The 20,195-nt window shown below is 33.6% G+C and overlaps 1 protein-coding gene across 10 annotated transcripts in view; it reads left to right on the plus strand.

Annotated features, from left to right (window-relative positions):
* The window catches only part of PIBF1 (progesterone immunomodulatory binding factor 1), a 190,376-nt gene that overhangs the window by 27,552 nt on the left and 142,629 nt on the right, over positions 1-20,195 (plus strand). For all 10 annotated transcript variants that reach the window (XR_007404878.1, XR_003133931.3, XR_004808297.2 and 7 more), the window contains exons 6-9: positions 11,869-12,002; positions 17,650-17,758; positions 18,023-18,204; positions 19,329-19,454. Coding sequence is in view for 7 of the 10 variants with exons in the window: in XM_025441073.3 (XP_025296858.1) it covers positions 11,869-12,002; positions 17,650-17,758; positions 18,023-18,204; positions 19,329-19,454 (551 nt within the window). In the remaining 3 variants the exon portion in view is untranslated. The remainder of the gene's footprint in view (positions 1-11,868; positions 12,003-17,649; positions 17,759-18,022; positions 18,205-19,328; positions 19,455-20,195) is intronic.

Here is a 20,195-nt window from a genome sequence, read left to right on the forward strand (position 1 = left end):
AGATACAGACTGGATTGCTCATTATTAACTAACATGGTCTTGGAGGGCCTTAGCAGACACACTAAAAAGAAAAAAAAACTGTTCATACAAATTTTTTTCTGTTTTAGAAAAACAGCTAAAATTAATGCAGAAATTTGATATTATGACTGAATAAAAGATATATCTATAATCAGTAGCATTTCTCTAGGCTTAGAAAAATAACTGCTCACTAACTGCTATATAGAGGGACATAGAAGAAAAATATTTCATTCATAAGGAAAGTAATGCACATCAGGAAGAAAACTATAAAGTCTTAGTGTTGAACTTGGAAGCTCCATATTTGAGGAGGACAAGGAAAAAGCTATCAATTTTTTCTGTATTAATATTTTAATCAAAGTCATTTTATATCCCAATACTTTTCTTGTTCTTGTTTTTAATTTTTTGATGGAGAGAAGTTTTGTACAGGATTGGGATTAGATAAATTAGTTTAGTCTCTGTGGAAAAATAAATGTCTCGAACTGCCAAGGAAATGTGGGGGGGAGAAAATTAGAGGTGAGGAAAGGTGAGGTGCTGGTCCAACCAAGATCCCACTATACACTTCACAACTAATATATCAACAAAATGGGATCCTGGCATAGAAACAGACAAACTAGTGGAACAGAATGTAGAACGAGATCTAAATATGTGCCACAATTAGTGGTAGTTCAGTTCAATTGAAAAAGAATAGTTATTTAGTGTAAGGATGCTAGCACAAGTGGATATTCACCTATTTAAAAAAAAAAAGTTTATCCTCACATCTTATATCATACACAAATCCTCATTCCATTGGATTAAAATTTTTAGAGGAAAATCTAAGCCTTTACTTGAACAATAAAACAGATTCTTAGGGTCAACACACCTCTAGGTCATATGGAGAAAAAATTATTTTCACTTCTAAATGAAATCTAACACTTTCTCCAATAACAGATATGGGCAGAAACCACAGTATGACTGCCACTACCTATGACTCTCTGGTCAACATTAGAAATCAGGTGTAGTTTTTCATCACAGTGTAGTTACTGCTTGTATGTTTAGAATTATGCTCATCCCTACTTCAATGTTATTGTAGTTATTAAGCCCTTCACTGAGTTTTTAATTAATGAAAACAAGAGGGATATATATAACTTTTTAAAATACTTTGGTATTTTTATTTCATTGTAACTTGTTTCTTTCATACTTCTATATATTGGATTATTAGTCTCAGAAAGAGTTCACAGGCCCCCCCAGATTGCCAGTGGGATCCATGTCACAAAAAGTTTTAAGAATTCCTAATTTAATGGTTATTAGTGCTTCTCTAATGTAAATACAAAGCACCTGGGGATCTTATTAAAATGAAATGACATAGTAGTTCTGGGATAAGGCCTAAGACTGTTTGCAGCACGTTGCCAGATGTTACTAGTGTTCCTTAGCCTGTGCCAGTTCATGGACTGAACTGTCAGTAGCTAAGTTCTGGATACTATCCTTGTGCAGGAGAGTAGTCACAGCCACATGTGGCTATTTCCATGTAAGTTTAAGTTTATTAAAATTCAGTTCCTCAGTCTTAATAGCTACAGGTGGCTAGTGACTACCATATTGGATGGTAGAGATGTAGATTTTCATCATTGCAGAAATGTTCTGTAGGGTAGTGCTGTCCTATAGGTTGGGGTAATCTCAGCCAAGATGGAAACAAAAAGCTTTAACAGAAAAAGTACCCCCCCCCCAAAAAAAAAAAGAAAAAAAGAAAAAGAAAAAAAAAAACACAGGCAAAGTTCAATATATAAAGTATGCATTTGGGGGAAAACATTGGAGTTCAGATGATCAAAAGTTAATACTAGCGTTATTTGAAGCTCTTATAAATTAACAGCAAAAAGACAACCTCAAAGAAACATAGGCAAAGACTATAAGTGGGCATTTCACAAAAAAATATATATCTAAATAGCCAGATGCTCAAACTAGCTAGCATTTGGGAAAATACAATTAAAGTAACAGAATTCAGGTTGACAAAAATGGGAAAGATCTAATATGGAAAGATTTTCTAAGGAAAAAAATACATATTGTTGGTAGAAATGTGAACTGTTGTAGTGTTTTGGAAAGAAATCTAGTGGGGATGCCTGAGTGGCTCAGTCAGTTAAGCATCTGACTTCACTGAACTCAGCTCATGATCTCAAGATCCTGGGATCAAGCCTTAGTCAAGCTCTGCACTCAGCAGGGAGTCTGCTTCTCCCTCTCTCAAAATAAATAAATAAAATTAAAAAAAAAAAAAAAGAAATCTAGCAACCTCATTTGAAATGGAAAGTAAGTATCCTTCTCCACAGCAACCTCACTACTGAGACTGTCCCATAGAGTAAAATACTAGTATATATGGATATTGGTACAAGGAGGTTTACTACAGCACTGTTTCTGGCAACAGGCCTTGAAAGGAGGAAGCATGGACTAGAAAGAAAATAAATGCCCATCAATACAACAGCAAGGAAATGGTTGCATAAACTATGATACAAGCTATACCATGGAATATTGTACAGGCATTTATAGAATGAATTAGAGAATATCAGTTAATTTAGAATTTCTTCAAGGTGAATTGCTAAATAAATAAAACTGGGTGCAAAATATTCAACATGATTTTTTTTTTTTTTTTTTTTGAGAAAGAGAAAGAGACCTTGTACACATGTGGTGGTGAAGGGGCAGATGATGGAGAAGGAGAAAGGAGAAAATCTCAAGCAGACTCTGAGCTGAGCACTGAGCCTGACATGGGGCTCGATCTCACCCCTGAGATCATGACCTGAACAGAAACCAAGAGTCATTTGCTTAAGACTGGATTCTTTTTTTTTTTTTTTTTTTTTTTTTTTTGATCAGGATAGATAAAGAATGACCAACAACTCCCTCCTTCCATTTGTGTGTATGCATGGGTATATAAACTCATATGGAGAAGTATAAAGATATGTATTACTTAATATGAGTAATATGGGCTGTGGTTCAAAGAGGGAGGAAAGAAATAAAAAATTATAAAACTCCTGCTCTCACACACCTGTCAGTGTGTATGGTAATTCTAGTATATATATGTATCTTTCATTTATATAAAATTGTGCTTGTGTGTGTTTAAAGCATAAAAATATTTTAAATATTATCAAATTAATTTACCAGTAAAACAAAAATGACATTCTTTTGCCATTGTTAAGTCACCTTTTGTTCACCATACTTCCTCATTTGCTTCAAGAGCTAAAACAGTTATTTGAACCTAACTGTAAATTGGGTGAATCGAGTTTAATGTTTTATCCTTCTTATCCACATCTGTTTATACTTCTAATGCTTATCTAAATCACTTGAAAGGCACATGAAGCTATATTTTCTTACATTGGTATACTTAAATTCTTTAAATAATAAGTGAGATTTTAAAGATAATTTAGCAACTTGGTCTCATTTAAAATGTTAGGACTTAAATTTGTTTGGTTCATTTGTATTTGGGTCAATACCTACTGAAAGACCAATATTTCAAATTTATTTCAGTAGTTTGCTGAATAAAATGTAAGCCATAAAAATTGCATCCCAACACAACATTTTGTTCAGCAGTGGAAGGTTCTGCTAGATCCACAAGCTAGTTATGGATAATAGTAATATAATGTGTACTACAGTAGTAGGCACATAAAAATAAATGAGACATTGGATGAGTTAGTGTACTCACTTTGCAGAGGCAGCAGTTAAAACTCAGAGAAGCTGACTTTCTTGAACAGTTCAGAGCAGAGACAGAGGTGAATCCATAGGTGAATCCATATCTCTTTATCCCAATCTAATGTCCACCACCTTTTTTATTTTATTTAAATTCAAGTTAGTTAACATATAGTGCATTATTAGTTTCAGGAGTAGAATTTAATTATTCATCAGTTGCATGTAACACCCAGTGCTTATTACGTCAAGTACCCTCCTTAATCCTTATCACTCAGTTACTCCATCCCTCCTCCCATCTCCCCTCCAACCACTCTGTTTGTTCCCTATAGTTAAGAGTCTCTTATGATATGCCTCCTTCTGTTTTTATCTTATTTTATTTTTCCTTCCCTTCCCCTCTATGTTCATCTGTTTTGTTTCTTAAATCCCACATGAGTAAAATCATGTATTTGTCTTGCTCTGAGTGACTTATTTCATTTAGCATAATATGCTCTAATTCTATGCATTTCATTGCAGATGGCAAGATTTGATTCTTTTTGATTGCTGAGTAATACTCCACTGTGTGTGTGTGTGTGTGTGTGTGTGTGTGTGTATCACATCTTCTTTATTCATCTGTCATTGAACATCTGGGCTCTTTCCACATTATGACTATTGTGGACATTGCTGCTATACACATTGGGGTGCATGTGCCCCTTCGAATCACAGTTTTTGTATCCTTTGAATAAATACCTAATAGTACAATTGCTGGGTTGTAGGACAGTTTTATTTTTAACTTTCTGAGGAACTTCCATACTGTTCTAAAGAGTGGCTGTACCAGTTTGCATTCCTACCAGCAACATAAGAGGGTTCCCCTTTCTCTGCATCCTTGCCAACACCTGTTGATTCCTGAGTTGTTAATTTTAGCCATTCTGACAGGTGTGAGGTGGTATCTCATTGTGGTTTTGATTTGTATGTCTCTGATGATAAGTGATGTTGTGCATTTTTTCATGTGTCTGTTAGCCATTGGTAGGTCTTGTTTAGAGAAATGTCTGTTCATGTCTTCTGCCCATTTCTTGACTATATTTATTATTTTTTGGATGTTTGAGTTTGATAAATTATTTATGGATTTTGAATACTAGCCCTTTATCTTACATGTCATTTCAGTTGCCGCTTAATTCTGTTGATTGTTTCCCTCACTGTACAAAAGCTTTTTGTCTTGACAAAGTCCCAGTAGTTCATTTTTGCTTTTGTTTCCCATGCCTCTGGAGACGTGTCTAGGAAGAAGTTTCTGTAGCCAACCAAGGTCAAAAAGGTTGCTTCCTGTGTTCTCCTCTAAGATTTTGATGGATTCCTTCCTGTCTCACATTTAGGTCTTTCATCCATTTTGAATTTATTTTTGCTTATGGTATAAGTTTCATTCTCTTGCATATGGCTGTCCAATTTTCCCAATACCATTTGTTGAGGAGACTCTCTTTTCCATTAGATATTGTTTCCTTTGTTGAAGATTAGTTGACCACAGAGTTGAGGGTCCATTTCTGGGTTCTCTAATGTCTACCACACTTAATGAAAGTTACCTTTCTTCATTCCTCTAAATTTTTTTTTCAGTCCTCTAAATTTTTTAATTTTTCCTTTTAGAAAAGGTTAAACTTTTTATATTTGGATTCACATTAACTGACTGAAATAGATACTACTGAAAATTATCATGTAATACAAAAAAAAAAATTTCTTGTTTTCTTTTTAACCAACAGTAGACTTGTAATAGTGTAGTTTTGTCTTAACTTTTTTTTTTTTTAAGACTAGGAGAAGTGAAAAAATTTTAAAGAATATTTCTTGAGGATCTTAACAACAATGAAGAATAGTCTTTGGCAGCAACAGACTCTGTTATTACTTAAAGGTCAGTCTACAGCAATCAAAGGTTAATTAGGTTTCTTGTCCTTCTCTGTATGTAGTTGCTTGGACTAGATTATAGATAATGTGAAACTTGTGAAAATTCTAAGGGGTGAATTCTTACTTTCCCAGAATAGCTAACCATGCCATTTCTTCTCATTCACTAAACTGCCATCCAATGTAAACGGCTTCTGATTTGAACCATTGACCGAAAGGTAAATGTCACTGTATCACCTTTCCAATTTCCTTAGCTGCCCTATCTCCCCACAGGCAGGAGATCACCTCATTTATTAAAGATTTATTTTGACACATAGGTTACCACTCTCTTCTCAGTTTACATGGTGTGAGAGACGAAAGATTTAAATGATGCTTAGAAATCCATTATACCTAAAGTAATTGCCTTTTGGTTTACACAGCTGCTGTTTAAAATATGCCTATTTAATTGCATCTTTGAATACTTTTTTAACTTTTTGTAGAAAGCATTTAGATTCAATGTTGTTTTCTCAAATGGTTTTTCTTATTATGTATTTAAGGAATAACTGTAATAATTGTTTTAAAGGAAAGGAGCCCAAAATTAATTGTGATTTATGCATGTGCCATATTTGAACCCATAAAATTCGCAATTAAAATGTTTTTAACACTCTGAATTTGAACAGTAAATAATAATGTTAAAACTTCTAACAATGGTTTTATAGTTTCCATAGAATGGATTCTTCAAAACACAGGAACTTGAAATTAAGAAAAGCATGAACTGTGTATGAATTCGCGAACCTGGATTCTGTCTGGTTCTATCTCTACTAGCCCTGGCCTGGATTCCTGGACATATTATCTAACCCCTCTAGGCTTTAAGGTTCTGATCTTCAAAATAAGAAGATTGTAGTAGGTTATCTCTAGTATATCTTATAAATACAAAGGTTCTAATAGTTGAATACTTTGCCAAAACAATGTATAATGTAAAATTTTCAGCTTCTTATGTCAGTCAAACTGTAGAGAAATATAGAGTAAAAAAGTGTCTCTTCACTACTCACTTTCATTCTGTTCTCTTTACACTTTGATGTGATTATCACATCTCCCCCTTTCCATTCCTATTATGAGCACCCCTGCAGAACTTCTCCCCAGTTAACATTTTCCTAGTTGAAACCTGTTTCACATTTTAAAACTGTATAATGTACATAAAGAAGTCTTATTTGAATTTTCACAAAGTGAACACACCCATCACCGCAAGCAAGAATAAAAAGCCCCTTTCATGCTATCTTTCTCAAAATCTTTGAGAAAATTCTGCATATGTTGCACAGTTACCATTGTTTCAGATGACATATTTTATTTGCAGATTTATGATAGTATTCTTTAATTTCAGTTGGAAAACTGATAATGTATGAAATAATTTTTAAAATCACTTTTTCTTACAGCTGAATTTAGTTATTTTAAATGCTAATGCTGCATAGTCCATTTATATTTCAACAGTAGTTACTTTTGCAAACATGTCCAGTGCAACCACTATGTCAGGGTTACTGGATGTACAGAGATAAAGCAGATCTTCAAGGAACACCGGGTCTTAGGTGGATGTGGAGAAAGATGAGGTTTATAGGCAATACAAGAAAAAATGCAATTACAATAACAGATTTACTTTTTTCAGACTGGAGATAGTCTGCTATTATTTCCTCATATGAATAATTTAAGAGATGGAAAAGTTAACGTTAACCCTGGCAGTCAACGTCATTTCCATTCTATATATGTAGAAAACTGGACATTTAAAATCTTCTCAGTGACTTGGATTGTCCTTATTTTCCCCATGTAATTTTTTTTTTCTTTATTACAAAAAAAGTTGAGGGGGCAGCCCGGGTGGCTCAGTGGTTTAGCGCCGCCTTCAGCCCAGGGTGCGATCCTGGAGACCCTGGATCAAGTCCCACATCAGGCTCCCTGCATGGGGCCTGCTTCTCCCTCTGCTTGTGTCTCTGACTCTCTCTCTCTCTCTCTCTCTCTCTCAGTCTCTCATGAATAAATAAATAAAATATTTTTTTAAAAAAAGTTGAAATTGAGACTTGCTGTTAACTTGTTCATTGTTAGGTAGAAATTTGCTGTTAGGGCTGGTGACTGGAAATTTTATGTGTATCCCTTTATGTTTGAGAAGGTTAAGTTTACTTCATTTGTTTCAGTCAATTTAATGTCCTCTTTTGCTCCTCCTTTTCCACAGACATTAATCATTAATTACAAATCTTGATGTAATAGGTGGAATGCTAGCTAGGTACTAGGATTATAGAAAACCTTGAGTAAGTAATGGCTGCTCACAGCACATGTGGTACATTTTCTGACAGAAAGAACCAGATGCTATGACAAAATAAAGGACAAACGTCAAAATCGGGTTTGGGGTGTGAATCTTCCCAAATAAGTTGATCTTGAGTTCAAAACAGGGAAGCTTCTATAGAGATAATACAAAGTAATCTTTTCTCTTCTCTTTAGCCTTAACCTGGAAGTTGTACACAGTCATGGGGTTTCATTCATTTCAAAGGAAGATGTTACTTTTCTTATTTTCCAGTGCTGTACTTTAACCTATTTTACTTGTTACTACTAAGTGAAACGTATCTTTTCAAAATATGAAGTATTAATTTTAAGGGGAAATTTTTCTGTTGAAAAGTCGTAAAGAAAGTATTGTTAGAATATATACATTCCTATACTGAACCTCTGTTTATACTTGGTCATATGGGGTTTATATTTAAAGAAAGTTTACATAGCTCCCATGGAATTGGACCAGGACCAGTCTCTGGACCAGGACTCTATGTCCTAAGTATTTTAGGGCCAGTTTCTGATGTCTTCTCTAAGTCTTTATAATTTTAGATATTGGCACTTCTACTCTCACAAAAACCCCTGCTTCTTTGGGCATTCATGTCATCTGGCTACCACACCTCAACCTTCCTCATTTGCAGACCACCAAGGGATATTCTTCTTTATTTAGTGGAACCCTTGCTCCTGCCTGAGTTGCTCCTATGATTTATCCATAACCACATGGCCTTGGCATTTTATTGATTTTCTCAACTTCAGTGATTGACTCTTTTCCACTTTAGCACTCAATCTCATGGCCCATATTCTATTCCTTGTCACCCAGAACTCATTACTTCTGAAGTTAACAGTTCAGGTTGATCACTGAACATACTACTTCCTCTATTTCATGTTTCTTGATCCTTTGCTTCCAACTAATCTTTAACAGAATTTCCAATTCATATAATTTATCAATCCATTCCTAATTTTATTTTCTTATTTCTTCATCATATTATCAGTCTTAAACCTTTCTCTTGCCAAGATTCTCTTCTTTCCAACTGTCTTTTTATCAGACCCACCTGACAAAATCTTAACTCTTCATTTTCCAACTGAGCCCTGCTGGATTAAAAAAAAATCACATAGGCAATAACAAGTACACAAGTTTATCATTACCTTAACACACAGTTGTGCTGCAATTCGGTTTTTCCTGGTCCTCTCACTTTTCACAGCTATTTTAGACATTCACCACTCTCCTCACATCTCCAGCTTTCCACTCTCAACAGATGACTTGGTATTTCATTTCATAGAGAAATTGGAAGTCCTCAGATGAGAACCCCCACAGTTTTCTGCCACAAAACATAACAAATTTATTACATCTGTACTCACTCTGTTTTGTTTGTTCTTAACTGTTTATAGCAGGAGGAGTCTTGCTTTCAACGAATGGAAAAATCATACACTTTTAGGAACCAAGTGGATAATATAAATATATGAAGTGTTAGGGTGATGAGTAATTCTGTGGCTTTTAACAAATTGGTAAGAGCTATGTAAGGATATCAAATTCAAGTTTTTAATTCTCTATCAGCTGGAAAAAAGCCTGCCACAATGAACATGTCTGCTGATCTAAAACTAATCCCTATATTCGAGCTCTGGATCCTATTCCCTGTGGCCTTCTTAGGGCCTCCTGCATATGCCTATTTTCTCCAGTGTCCATCTTTCTTTTGCTATTCATTCTTCCCCACTAATATTTGAACATTTTCAAGCTTACCTTATCTTTTAAAAACCTTCATTTATCCATATATTCTAGCTACTGTACTTTCTTTTATATTTTAATTAAAGAGAGGGTTGCCCGCAGGTTTGGTGTTTGACAACGTTCGATTGGAGTCCTTTACGCTGCTGTTGATGAGCTTTGAGACTTCTATCGTCTCTAAACCCCGGTTTCCTCATCTGTAAAAATGTGGGTAATATTTATACCCAGTCATAACAGTAAGTAAAAAGTGATAGAATACATATAAAATAGCACAAAACAAGGACACATTGAGATGAGTATTCAGATATATTTGCTTTATTTAGTCTGTGTCAGTCTTTTCCATCCATACCCCTGAATACTTAATGCATTTATTTACTGGATTTTTTTTCTTGGTAGTACTCAGTACCACTGATTACTTGTCTCCCCACAGCACTTTCTTCTGAAGATATTTGCAACACACCCCCCCCACCTTACCTTTTGATTCTGTTAATACTGCTTTGTGTGCCTTATGCTCTTTATTTTGTGGCCACCTTTTAAGTATTTATATGCCCCAGGATTCTTTCTCGGTCTTTGTGCAGTTATTAAAGTTGAGCTATCAGTTTGGTTCTATAATCTCTCTAGAAGCCAAAGTAAAGAAGAAGCATTATGATACTAATTTATAGTTAATGATTATTTACTATGTCTTGGGAATTTTTATAAGCACTTTACATGTATTACTTGATATGATCAGTACTCTGTGAGGTAGATAAGGACACTGAATATTGAAAGGTAAACTTGCCCAAAGTCTTACTGCAGATAATTCTACTCTAGGCAGTTGAATTCTGGAGCTTGCTTTCCCAACTATAACACTATACACTGCTCCAAAACTGTTACATGATTAGTAGTATTTAGAAAGGTAAAGCATTCTTCAGGGGGAACTAAAGTGTCTTCTGGGATTTAGGCCTGAAAACGATGTATGTGATGATCCTTTGGGCAGATGATACAGTATCCTCAGTTATGATCCTGTAATTAATACTATAGTAACATTCCATTCTTATGAGGAAATGCTCAGTAGAACATAATATTATACCAAAATAATATTATACCAGTATGTGTGTGTATAGTTTTTCTATAATTGCATTTCTCACACAGCCCTTGGATAGAAATTTGGGAGCCAGCATTTCAAAGTTATGCTTAATAGTTTAAAAAAGACAAAAACAGTATCTTATCTTTGTATCTACAGTATTTCTAATCAAGGATCAGTCAGGTAGAAATAATTCGGTCAGTATTTATGGAATGAATGTGGCCACACTTACCTGGTCTGCTACTAAAGAAAGAATGACTTGGAACAGGATGTATTTAACATGACAGGTTCTAAGGGTGAAGTTGACAGTTGCTTGTAAGATCCGATGAGTCCAAAAGGCAGAAATAAGGAGGAACTCTGTCCCTGTGTCCTGTTTTTCCTCCCCATTCCCATATTTATTTACTCCTTATTTATTCAGAAGCATTTATTTGATTCTTCCTGTGTATACCAAGTACCGTATAAAATGATAGAGATCCAGTGGTGAATAAGACAAAGTCCCTGCCCTTAAGATGTTTATACTCTGGTGAGGTGTATAGAGAACTAATCTGATGGTAAGCAACTATTCAGATAATACACAGCTATTCAGGCAGTGAGAACAAGGTAGAGGAAGCATGGTATGTTAAAGAACTTAAAATCTTCTTTAGGGATGCTGGGTATGAACATGAGAAATGGTAAGAAATGAAGTTTGTGGTAAGCGAGGCCATGTTGTGGTTTTTGACAATTTTCCCTCTACCCTTCCCCCATATTTCTGTAATCCCTTTCTACTGGTCTGGTGAGTGGAAGGAAAATCAATGGAGAAATATTGTTCCAAGTACCACAGAATTACTTTTCTGCTGAACACCACAACTGAAACTGCATGATTATTCTGTAACTTTTTCACTGTGGATATTTGATATTCAAATGGCCCTTCATTTCTTAAGTTGTGAACTCCTCAAGAACTGAGGCTGTGCTTTATTCATTTCTGTGTCTTTGGCATGTAATAGTTACTCAAACAAAAAAGCTGTTTAACATTATTGGTCATTTTATGTATTATTCTAGTAACCAAAGCATACTTGCCCTATTTTTTCTATGAAAAAAAGAACTCAAGTTTTAAACAAAGGAACTTACAAACTATTGTCAGTTTAAGATCGTCTATCTTCAAGTAGGGAAAATTACTACACAGAAGAATTGAATTTTTTTTTTAATTATAAGGATATTCGCAGCATAACATAAGAATTCAATAAAGAATTTGGTCAACTATGTTTAGCTTGAAATTTTTTATTATTGTTTTGATTTTTAGACTTATGAGGATGATCGAAGAAATTACTCTGAGCTTCAAATTAGATGTCAACGTTTGGTGTTAGAATTAGCAGACACAAAACAGTTAATTCAGCAAGGTGACTACCGCCAAGAAAACTATGATAAAGTCAAAAGGTAAGCTGTTAAGATGGCTATTGTCATTCTCCTTTTTTACATGTATCAAAATCACCTGAATTTTTACTGTCAAATCATTAATTCCACTTTGTATCTTACTCTTTTTCTGTGTCCGTAGTTTTGACTTTTCCAGAATTTCATATATTTGGAATCATACAGTATGGAACCTTTTAAGATTCTTCACTTAGTGATGTACATTTAAATTTCCTCTCCGTCTTTTCATGACTTGATAGCTCATTTCTTTTTGGTGCTGAATATTTCATTGTCTGGATATTCCACCATTTATGTATCCATTCCCCTAATGAAGGATATCTTGGTTGCTTTCAAGTTTTGGCAGTTACATGTAAGGCAGCTATAAACATCCATGTGCAGGTTTTTGTAGGGACATAAGCTTCTTTGGGTAAATACCAAGGAGCACAATTGTATGGTAAGAATATTTTAGTTTTGTAGGAAACCACCAAACTTCCTGTCCCAAAGTGGCAGTACCATTCATATTTCTACCAGCAGTGAACAAGAATTCCTATTGTTCTGCGTCTTTGCCAGTTTTTGGCATTCTGGATTTTGGCCATTCCAATACATGTGTAGGGGTATTTCACTGTTGTTTTAATTTTCATTTTTCTGATGACATATGATATGGATAATCTTTTCATGTGCTTATTTGCAATCTGTATATCTTTGGTGAGGTGTCTGTTAAGGTCTTTGGCTCATTTTTTAATTGGTTTATTTGTTTTCTTACTGTTGAGTTCTAAGATACTTTGTATATTTTGGATAATAGTCCTTATCAGATATGTCTTTAGCAAATATTTTCTCCCAGTCTATGGCTTGTCTTTTCATTCTCTTGACATATACCTTATTCTGCATAGCACAAAAAGCATGTGGTTTTGGCAGTTTATTGGGTTTAGATTGTATTTTTTATATCAGCTTTTATTTTATTTGGAAATTGCTGCTCTCTTTTAAAATGTAATGTCTTAGAAGAGAGAGACCCAGTAAAGTCCCATGTGTGTAAATATTTTTTAAATCTCACTTGATGATTATTTTTGTTTTATGGAATCAATTTAAATACTTCAGTTTTATCTGAAGTGTTTTTTAGCTGTTCCTTTCTGACAAAGGGCATACACACTTTGAAAAAATAATACTTTCTGAGAACATTTCCCAGTGCTACTAAGTAGCAAAGAATTTTCCTTTTACTGGAATGTAACTTTTCTATTGTCTGAACATTAATGAGCCACTACTTAGCTGTGTGTCCCTAGGTACATCTCTTATCATTCTAAGCCAGAGTTTTGTCATCTATTAGAGGGCACTAATACCAATAAATGTATTATAAAAACCAAAGATCAATAAAGAAATATTTATGAAAGTATTTATAGATAGAGACATTATTCTAATTGTTCACTGTTGTCAGTACCTGCACCTAAAATGATTCTTGAAATATAGTAGTCACTTAATATTTATTAAATATTTATATTAATTATATATGGCATATAATATAATTAATATTATGTCTAATATGTTGTGTTAATATATTATCTTAATTGTACTATATTATAATTAATATTAACATTAACTTATAATATATAAATGTGTTAATATATAATGTGTTTTATGTATAATGACATATAAGTAGGTAATATAGGTAATGTATAATATATATAGCTTATAATTATAAAATATGAATATGAAATAATATATATTGCATATTTAATATTACAAAATATAAAATATTATTAAAATATTACAGAATAATGTTGATAAATAAAATAAAGGAATGGACACTTTAAAAATTAAATAACAACATGAGTACATTTCAAAAACCAGATTGGTATTCCTACTACCAGCATGACTGACATGTAATACATACTGTTATGTATGTATTAATGTCAAAATATAATTAATGGAGCTCAAAATCTGTGGCTCTTGAATAAAGCTGGATTTCAAAAGAATCATTTCAAAAGTAAGTAAATTGTGATGGTAAGATTATATTTTGAGTTGGTGTTTTGATGTCCTCTCTGCTACTATAAATCTGTGGCAGTAAAAGGTAAAATGTGAAAAGAAAAAACGAAAAAGCCTAATCATCAGAATAATCAGCATGGCCATGAATGAAGGATAAATGAATGAAGAGGAGTCATGAGTTGGGAATTATTGAAGCCAGGTGAAGAGAGCAGAGTGTTCATTTTATCATCTCTATTTATATATATGTGTGTGTGTGTGTGTATGTTTTATTTTCTATAATAAAAACCTAAGAAGGGAAAACATAGCCCTGATCAAAAACGTGATAAGCATCTTTATGTGCTACAAATAGAACAGAAAAACAAGCAAGAGGGGCTCAAACCAAACACTTTGGTTCACTCAATAGAATGAATAAAGACATGTTCTGGTTACAAATATATAAGGTAAACTGGCAGGGGTGAGGGATCACTTTTATGTCCCTGATAAATGCTTACAAATGTGCAAAAAGAAACAGGTAAGTGGATGTTAACCATAGCATTATTAGAAAGAATTCAGGTGCTTTTCTTTTTTTTTTTTTTTTTTTTTTTTTTTTTTTTTTTTTTCAGGTGCTTTTCAACAACAGAATGTGAAGTGAGTTAGGATTTATTTCTATAATGTAATTCAATATAGCAGTGAAAATCATTAAATTAGGTCTGAATGTATCTATATGGATAAGTCAGACACATAATACTGTATTTTAAAAAGCGTGTCCATCTTTTAAAAAATTTTTTAATTTTAAAAAGATGTGTCCATCTTTTTTTTTTTTTTTTTTAAGCAGTTCCTTACTTTCTGGCATAACATAATTTTCTCAGGTTTAGTTTTAATTTCTAATTTTCTAATTTCATTGCCTCAACCCCTTAACTGATAAGTCCTGATTCCTTTTAGTGGGAAATACTATTTAGAAATTAAGATTTGGATGCTGGTCATCCTTTCTAGGCCCTTTCAGTAAAGAGGTGATGGAGAGGGAATAGGGAAAATGGCTTACACTATGGGTAAGATCACAGATCATACCTCTAATTCCAAATCAATGCCATAGTAGCTAATTGAGGGTGTTTCAACTGTCTAAATATGGTACAACTTGAGTATCAAAATGAGTATTAACAATAATGAGTTCTAATCTGTTGACTGGAATAAGATCAGTCAACAGATTATTTACTAATAATAAAGAGAATCTTTACAGTAGAATGCCAATCAATAAAAATTTATGCATATTACAATTACCATTTTGTAGCCTTATACTATTTGATTCAAAATCCTCAATGGAAACTAAAACCATTGGGTAAAAGTATTTTGGGGAACAAAATATTTATACAACCTCAAAGTATGTTTCCCACAGGTTATTAATTTCAGAGGGCAAGAAGTTACCTTTATAGTTGAATTCTTTGGTAGATACCACCTTAACCAGGTGATCAGAGTTATTTTCACTAATCATGGGAAATAGTGACATCACATGCCTCTTTGTATACTGAGGCTTTATGTACTTCATGTACTCTTTATGTGGCATACTGAGGACACATTATCACTTGTGTAGTATCTCTGCCTCAAGTGTTTAACCTGAATCTAATTATAGGGAAACATCAGACAAATTAAAATTGAGTGACATTCTATAAAACAATTGGCCAGTGCTCTACAAATAGCCGCCTTTTCCCACTACAAATAACCTTTCCATATCTTTTACAATGTTGACTAAGGAACTCCCCAGAGGTAAAGGAGACTATAGGTACATGGCATCCAAATGCAATACATAATACATTGGATCCTAAACCAGGTGGGAAGAAGGCCAATTGGGACAAACTTGGAAAATGGATAATATATTATTGTATAAGGGCTAATAATACTGTGATTATAGAAGATAATATCTTTAATCTTAGAAAATTCACACCAAATTATTTAGGGATAGAGAGATTTAATGTCTGCATATATCTTTTAAATAGTTGAGAAAAATTGCACACGTGTGTGTGTGGTATGTATACATGTATATATGTGTGTGTGTCTTTATTCACCTATATCAACAACAGAGAGGGAGAGAATAAATATGACAAAATAATATTTAGTAAATAGTACAGAGTATGACTGTTAACTATTGGTGAATTGGAATCCCTGGGTGGCTCAGCAGTTCAGCGCCTGCCTTTGGCCCAGGGCGTGATCCTGGAGTCCCAGGATTGAGTCCCACGTCAGGCTCTCTGCTTGGAACATGCTTCTCCCTCTTTCTGTGTCTCTGGCTTTCTTTCCCTTTCTCTCTCTCTCTCTCTTTCTCTCTCTCTCTCATGAATAAATAAATAAAATCTTAAAAAAAAAAAAAAAACTATTGGTGAGTAAAAGTACTTTTAAAAATATGGAAACACTAAATTTATCATCGTTTCTAGGGGATGATACAGGAATAGTGAGGAAAATGTAACTAATTTTAAGTTTAAGTGTCTTATCTTTTTAAAAAGCAAAACAAGGGGGACCTGGGTGGCTCAGTGGTTGAACCTCTCCCTTTGGCTTAGGTCTTGATCCCAGAGTCCTGGGATCAAGTCCCACATCAGACTCCCTGCGGGGAGCCTGCTTCTCCCTCTATTTCTCTGCCTCTCTCTCTGTGTCTCTCATAAATAAATAAAATCTTAAAAAAAAAAAAACTTTAATGCAAATGAAGACCAATGTTAACTCTTGTCAGCTGTATATAGCAAGATCATGGATGTTTTGCTATATCATGATTTATACTCATTTTTTTACATAAGAAAAGTCATAGCAAACAGAATGTGATCCATTACCATGTGAGAAAACAAGTATTTGTGTGTAAACACAGGAAACACGTAAAGTAATATGTACCAAAATATTGATACTGTCAGTCATCCTTTGTGAGTTTATGTGTGATTGTTATTTTGTAACTTGCATTTTGCTCACTTTTCTTCAATAAACATAACTTTGTTTATTAGAAGAAAATAGTTTTCTAAACCAGTTATTGAAAATCTAATGAAAAGAAAAACAGTTCTTAGCAGCCATCAACATGGAAACGCCAGGTGAGTAAATGACATCAAGTACAAAGGAACTGATTCTGACTGGAGAGGATAAATTAAGAGTAAGTCTAGTTCTCTGCTCACTTTTTAAGATACCAGTTATAGGTTTGTTCCAATTCTTGGTTTCATGGTTTTGAGTAAAGAGCTTATCTGCAAATGGAAAGTAGAATCTCTGGGTAATCATAAACAATTTGTGAACCAGTCACAAGAATGTGTCCTTATGTATCTGCTATGCAATCTGAGTGATGAATTAAGGGCTTTCTGATGCTAACTGAACTGAAAGCCTAGAGCCATATATAAATTCTTTAAAAGTTTTGGCTTCCAGGTAAGATTGTTAATGATTAATGAAAAGATTCCAGAGTGTACCTTAGAAGGTTTTATTATGTATTTTACTGGCTAGTGTAGTTTACATATTTATTTTTTTAAGGATAATAAATTTATATTTATATATCTGAACAGTCTTGAACAGTCTTCTCAATTTGAAAAGCAGATACTTCATTGTTCATAGAATGACACTAAAGCCCTACTGCTGGTATCTCTGTTCAGTTTCCTGAAACATAGGCAACCCGTTTTCAGTTTTCGTTATAAAATGGGATATAAAATATACATATGTGTTTGAATTTTATTTTAGTAAAAATAATAAGTGTATTTGAATTCTATAGTGAGCGTGATGGACTTGAACAGGAAATAATTGAGTTAAGGAGAAAACATGAAATACTTGAAGCCTCTCACATAATTCAAGCTAAAGAAAGAAGTGAATTATCAAAAGAGGTAAGCTTATAGAGTCACATTATTTTATCATACAGCGATTGTGGACATAGCACAGGGCAGAATTGTGGGAGGAACATTTTTGCTTTTTGACCAAGTTAATAGAAAAAGGGTCCTTAGTAACTCTGTTTGGATGGCAAATTGCAAAATAAGAATTAGCCCTTTTTATGTGGCAAGTGAAAGCCCAAGTGAAAGCAAATAATATGATAAACCTTGAAAAGTAAGAAAAAGTTTCTCTGGACACTCTCTGTCTCTGCACATATGTAGGTAACCACCTTACAGCAGACTGTTACTTTACTGCAAAAAGATAAAGACTATCTCAATCGCCAAAACATGGAGCTTAGTGTTCGCTGTGCCCATGAAGAAGATCGCCTTGAAAGACTTCAGGTTCAACTTGAAGAAACCAAAAAGGCTAGAGAAGAGATGTATGAAAAATATGTAACATCCAGGCAAGATTTACAATACTTTTCACATAAATTTATATAAATTAACAGTGGCTTCTTTAAGGAAACTCTTAGCTTTGAGGAAAAACAATGATTTTTTTTTTAAAGGAATATAGGACTATATTCGGGTAATAGTTCATTTTGTTTCCTTGTAATATGTTCTTCTTGTAGTTGATTTTTTCTTAAGACATGGTGGGTATTTTTCCAATAATGAAAAATGCCTATTTCTGGTAGGTCAGTGTATATATGCTATAACTACTGTGCTTTCTTATGACATAACCTTTTTAATTCCCTACAACTAAGATCTCTATATAAATGTTTGTTTGTTTGTTTTTTTTTTAAGAAAGTATCTCTGTAGAAGTCTTTTGGAAAAAAAAAAATCTAACAGTGCAGAACCTAGCTAAGCTGACCTTTTCCTGACCATGTAAAACAAAGAAAGATGAGGAGACAGCATTGCATACATGCTCTGGAATCAGACTCCTGCATTTCAATTCTGTCTTCTTTCTTCAATCAGGTGTATAAGCTATTAGAGTTCTTTTATACCAGTAGCCTTTGTACTCCTTGAGATAGATACTTATTTTTATCAGCACAACAAATCCAAAACAAATTTAAAATTTTACCCTTTAAAAGTTCACACATTCATAACTTTTTCCCTAGCCTGTGGTATTTTTCATCAGTTTGTGCTCCTGCTAATGACCTAGGTAATGCTTTGTGACTTTGCTAAGAGATCACAGTGGTTATGGTTGTTGTGCTTATTAGAAGGAAAGGTTTTATAAAGAGTCAATTAGAGTCATTTTGGTTTTGTTTTTAATTTTTATTTGTCTCTCAACATGTACCACACCAGATTATTTTTAAATGAAGGGCATTCCATATGCTTCAGTTTTCAAGTCTCTGGTCACAGGCATTAAAAACTTTAGTAAAATATTTTTGAAGATAAATGATTATTCAACATGAACTAACATTTTATATAGTGATTAAGTCTTTGGGCAATATCTCTAACAGCTGTGTTTTTCAAATAACATTGTATATAGAACATATTGGACATAAGACAACAAATATTACGTGAAGGACAAAAATATGTTTCTTTTACAGAAGCAAAATTCATGGATATTACTTTTGATACCTTGCAGAGACCATTATAAAACAGAATATGAAAATAAGCTACATGATGAGTTGGAACAAATCAGATTGAAAACTAATCAAGAAATTGATCAACTTCGAAGTGCCTCTCGGGAAATGTATGAACGGGAAAACAGGTATAAAAGTGGGAAATTTGTAGATAAAGTAGGAAATTTATTTCTTTTTGTTTGAAACTTATATTTTGGGATCCTTGGGTGGCTCAGCGGTTAAAGCATCTGCCTTCAGCCCGGGGCATGGTCCTGGAGTCCCAGGATCGAGTCCCATGTCAGGCTCCATGCATGGAGCCTGTTTCTCCCTCTGCCTATGTCTCCGCCTCTGTCTCTCTCTTTCTCTCTCTCTCGGCCTCTCATGAATAAATAAATAAATAAATAAATAAATAATAATAAATAAATAAATAAATAATCTTTAAAAAAAAAGAAACATTTTATTGAAATTAAACTATTTCTATGACAGTCTCTTTTAAGAGAAAATTTGTTAAATCTAAATTAAAATATAATGGAACATTAAAGTTCTAAAATCTTTGATAACTAGCTAAGAACAAGGTTTATAAAACCTTGAGTTAAGCCTCTTTACTCTGGTATTCCCATTATCTCTTCATTACCCTGGTAACTTTTCTTTTTGCCTTTATGGCAGATCAGATTGAGGACAGAGATAGAAGGAAATGAGATACCAGTAGTTCTTCCCATAATACACCAATGATTTCTCCAAGAAATTTTTAACAGCTAGAATAATAATATGAAATATTACATATGTCTCATTTATCTGCTGGACCTGACAGGCATTATATTAGATAATCTTGAAGATGATCATTTTTATTCATTTTAATCACTTTTAGATTAGTGTATATTAGGTTCCCT

This window comes from Canis lupus, chromosome 22 (assembly GCF_003254725.2).
Source record: "Canis lupus dingo isolate Sandy chromosome 22, ASM325472v2, whole genome shotgun sequence".
NCBI lineage: Eukaryota > Metazoa > Chordata > Mammalia > Carnivora > Canidae > Canis > Canis lupus.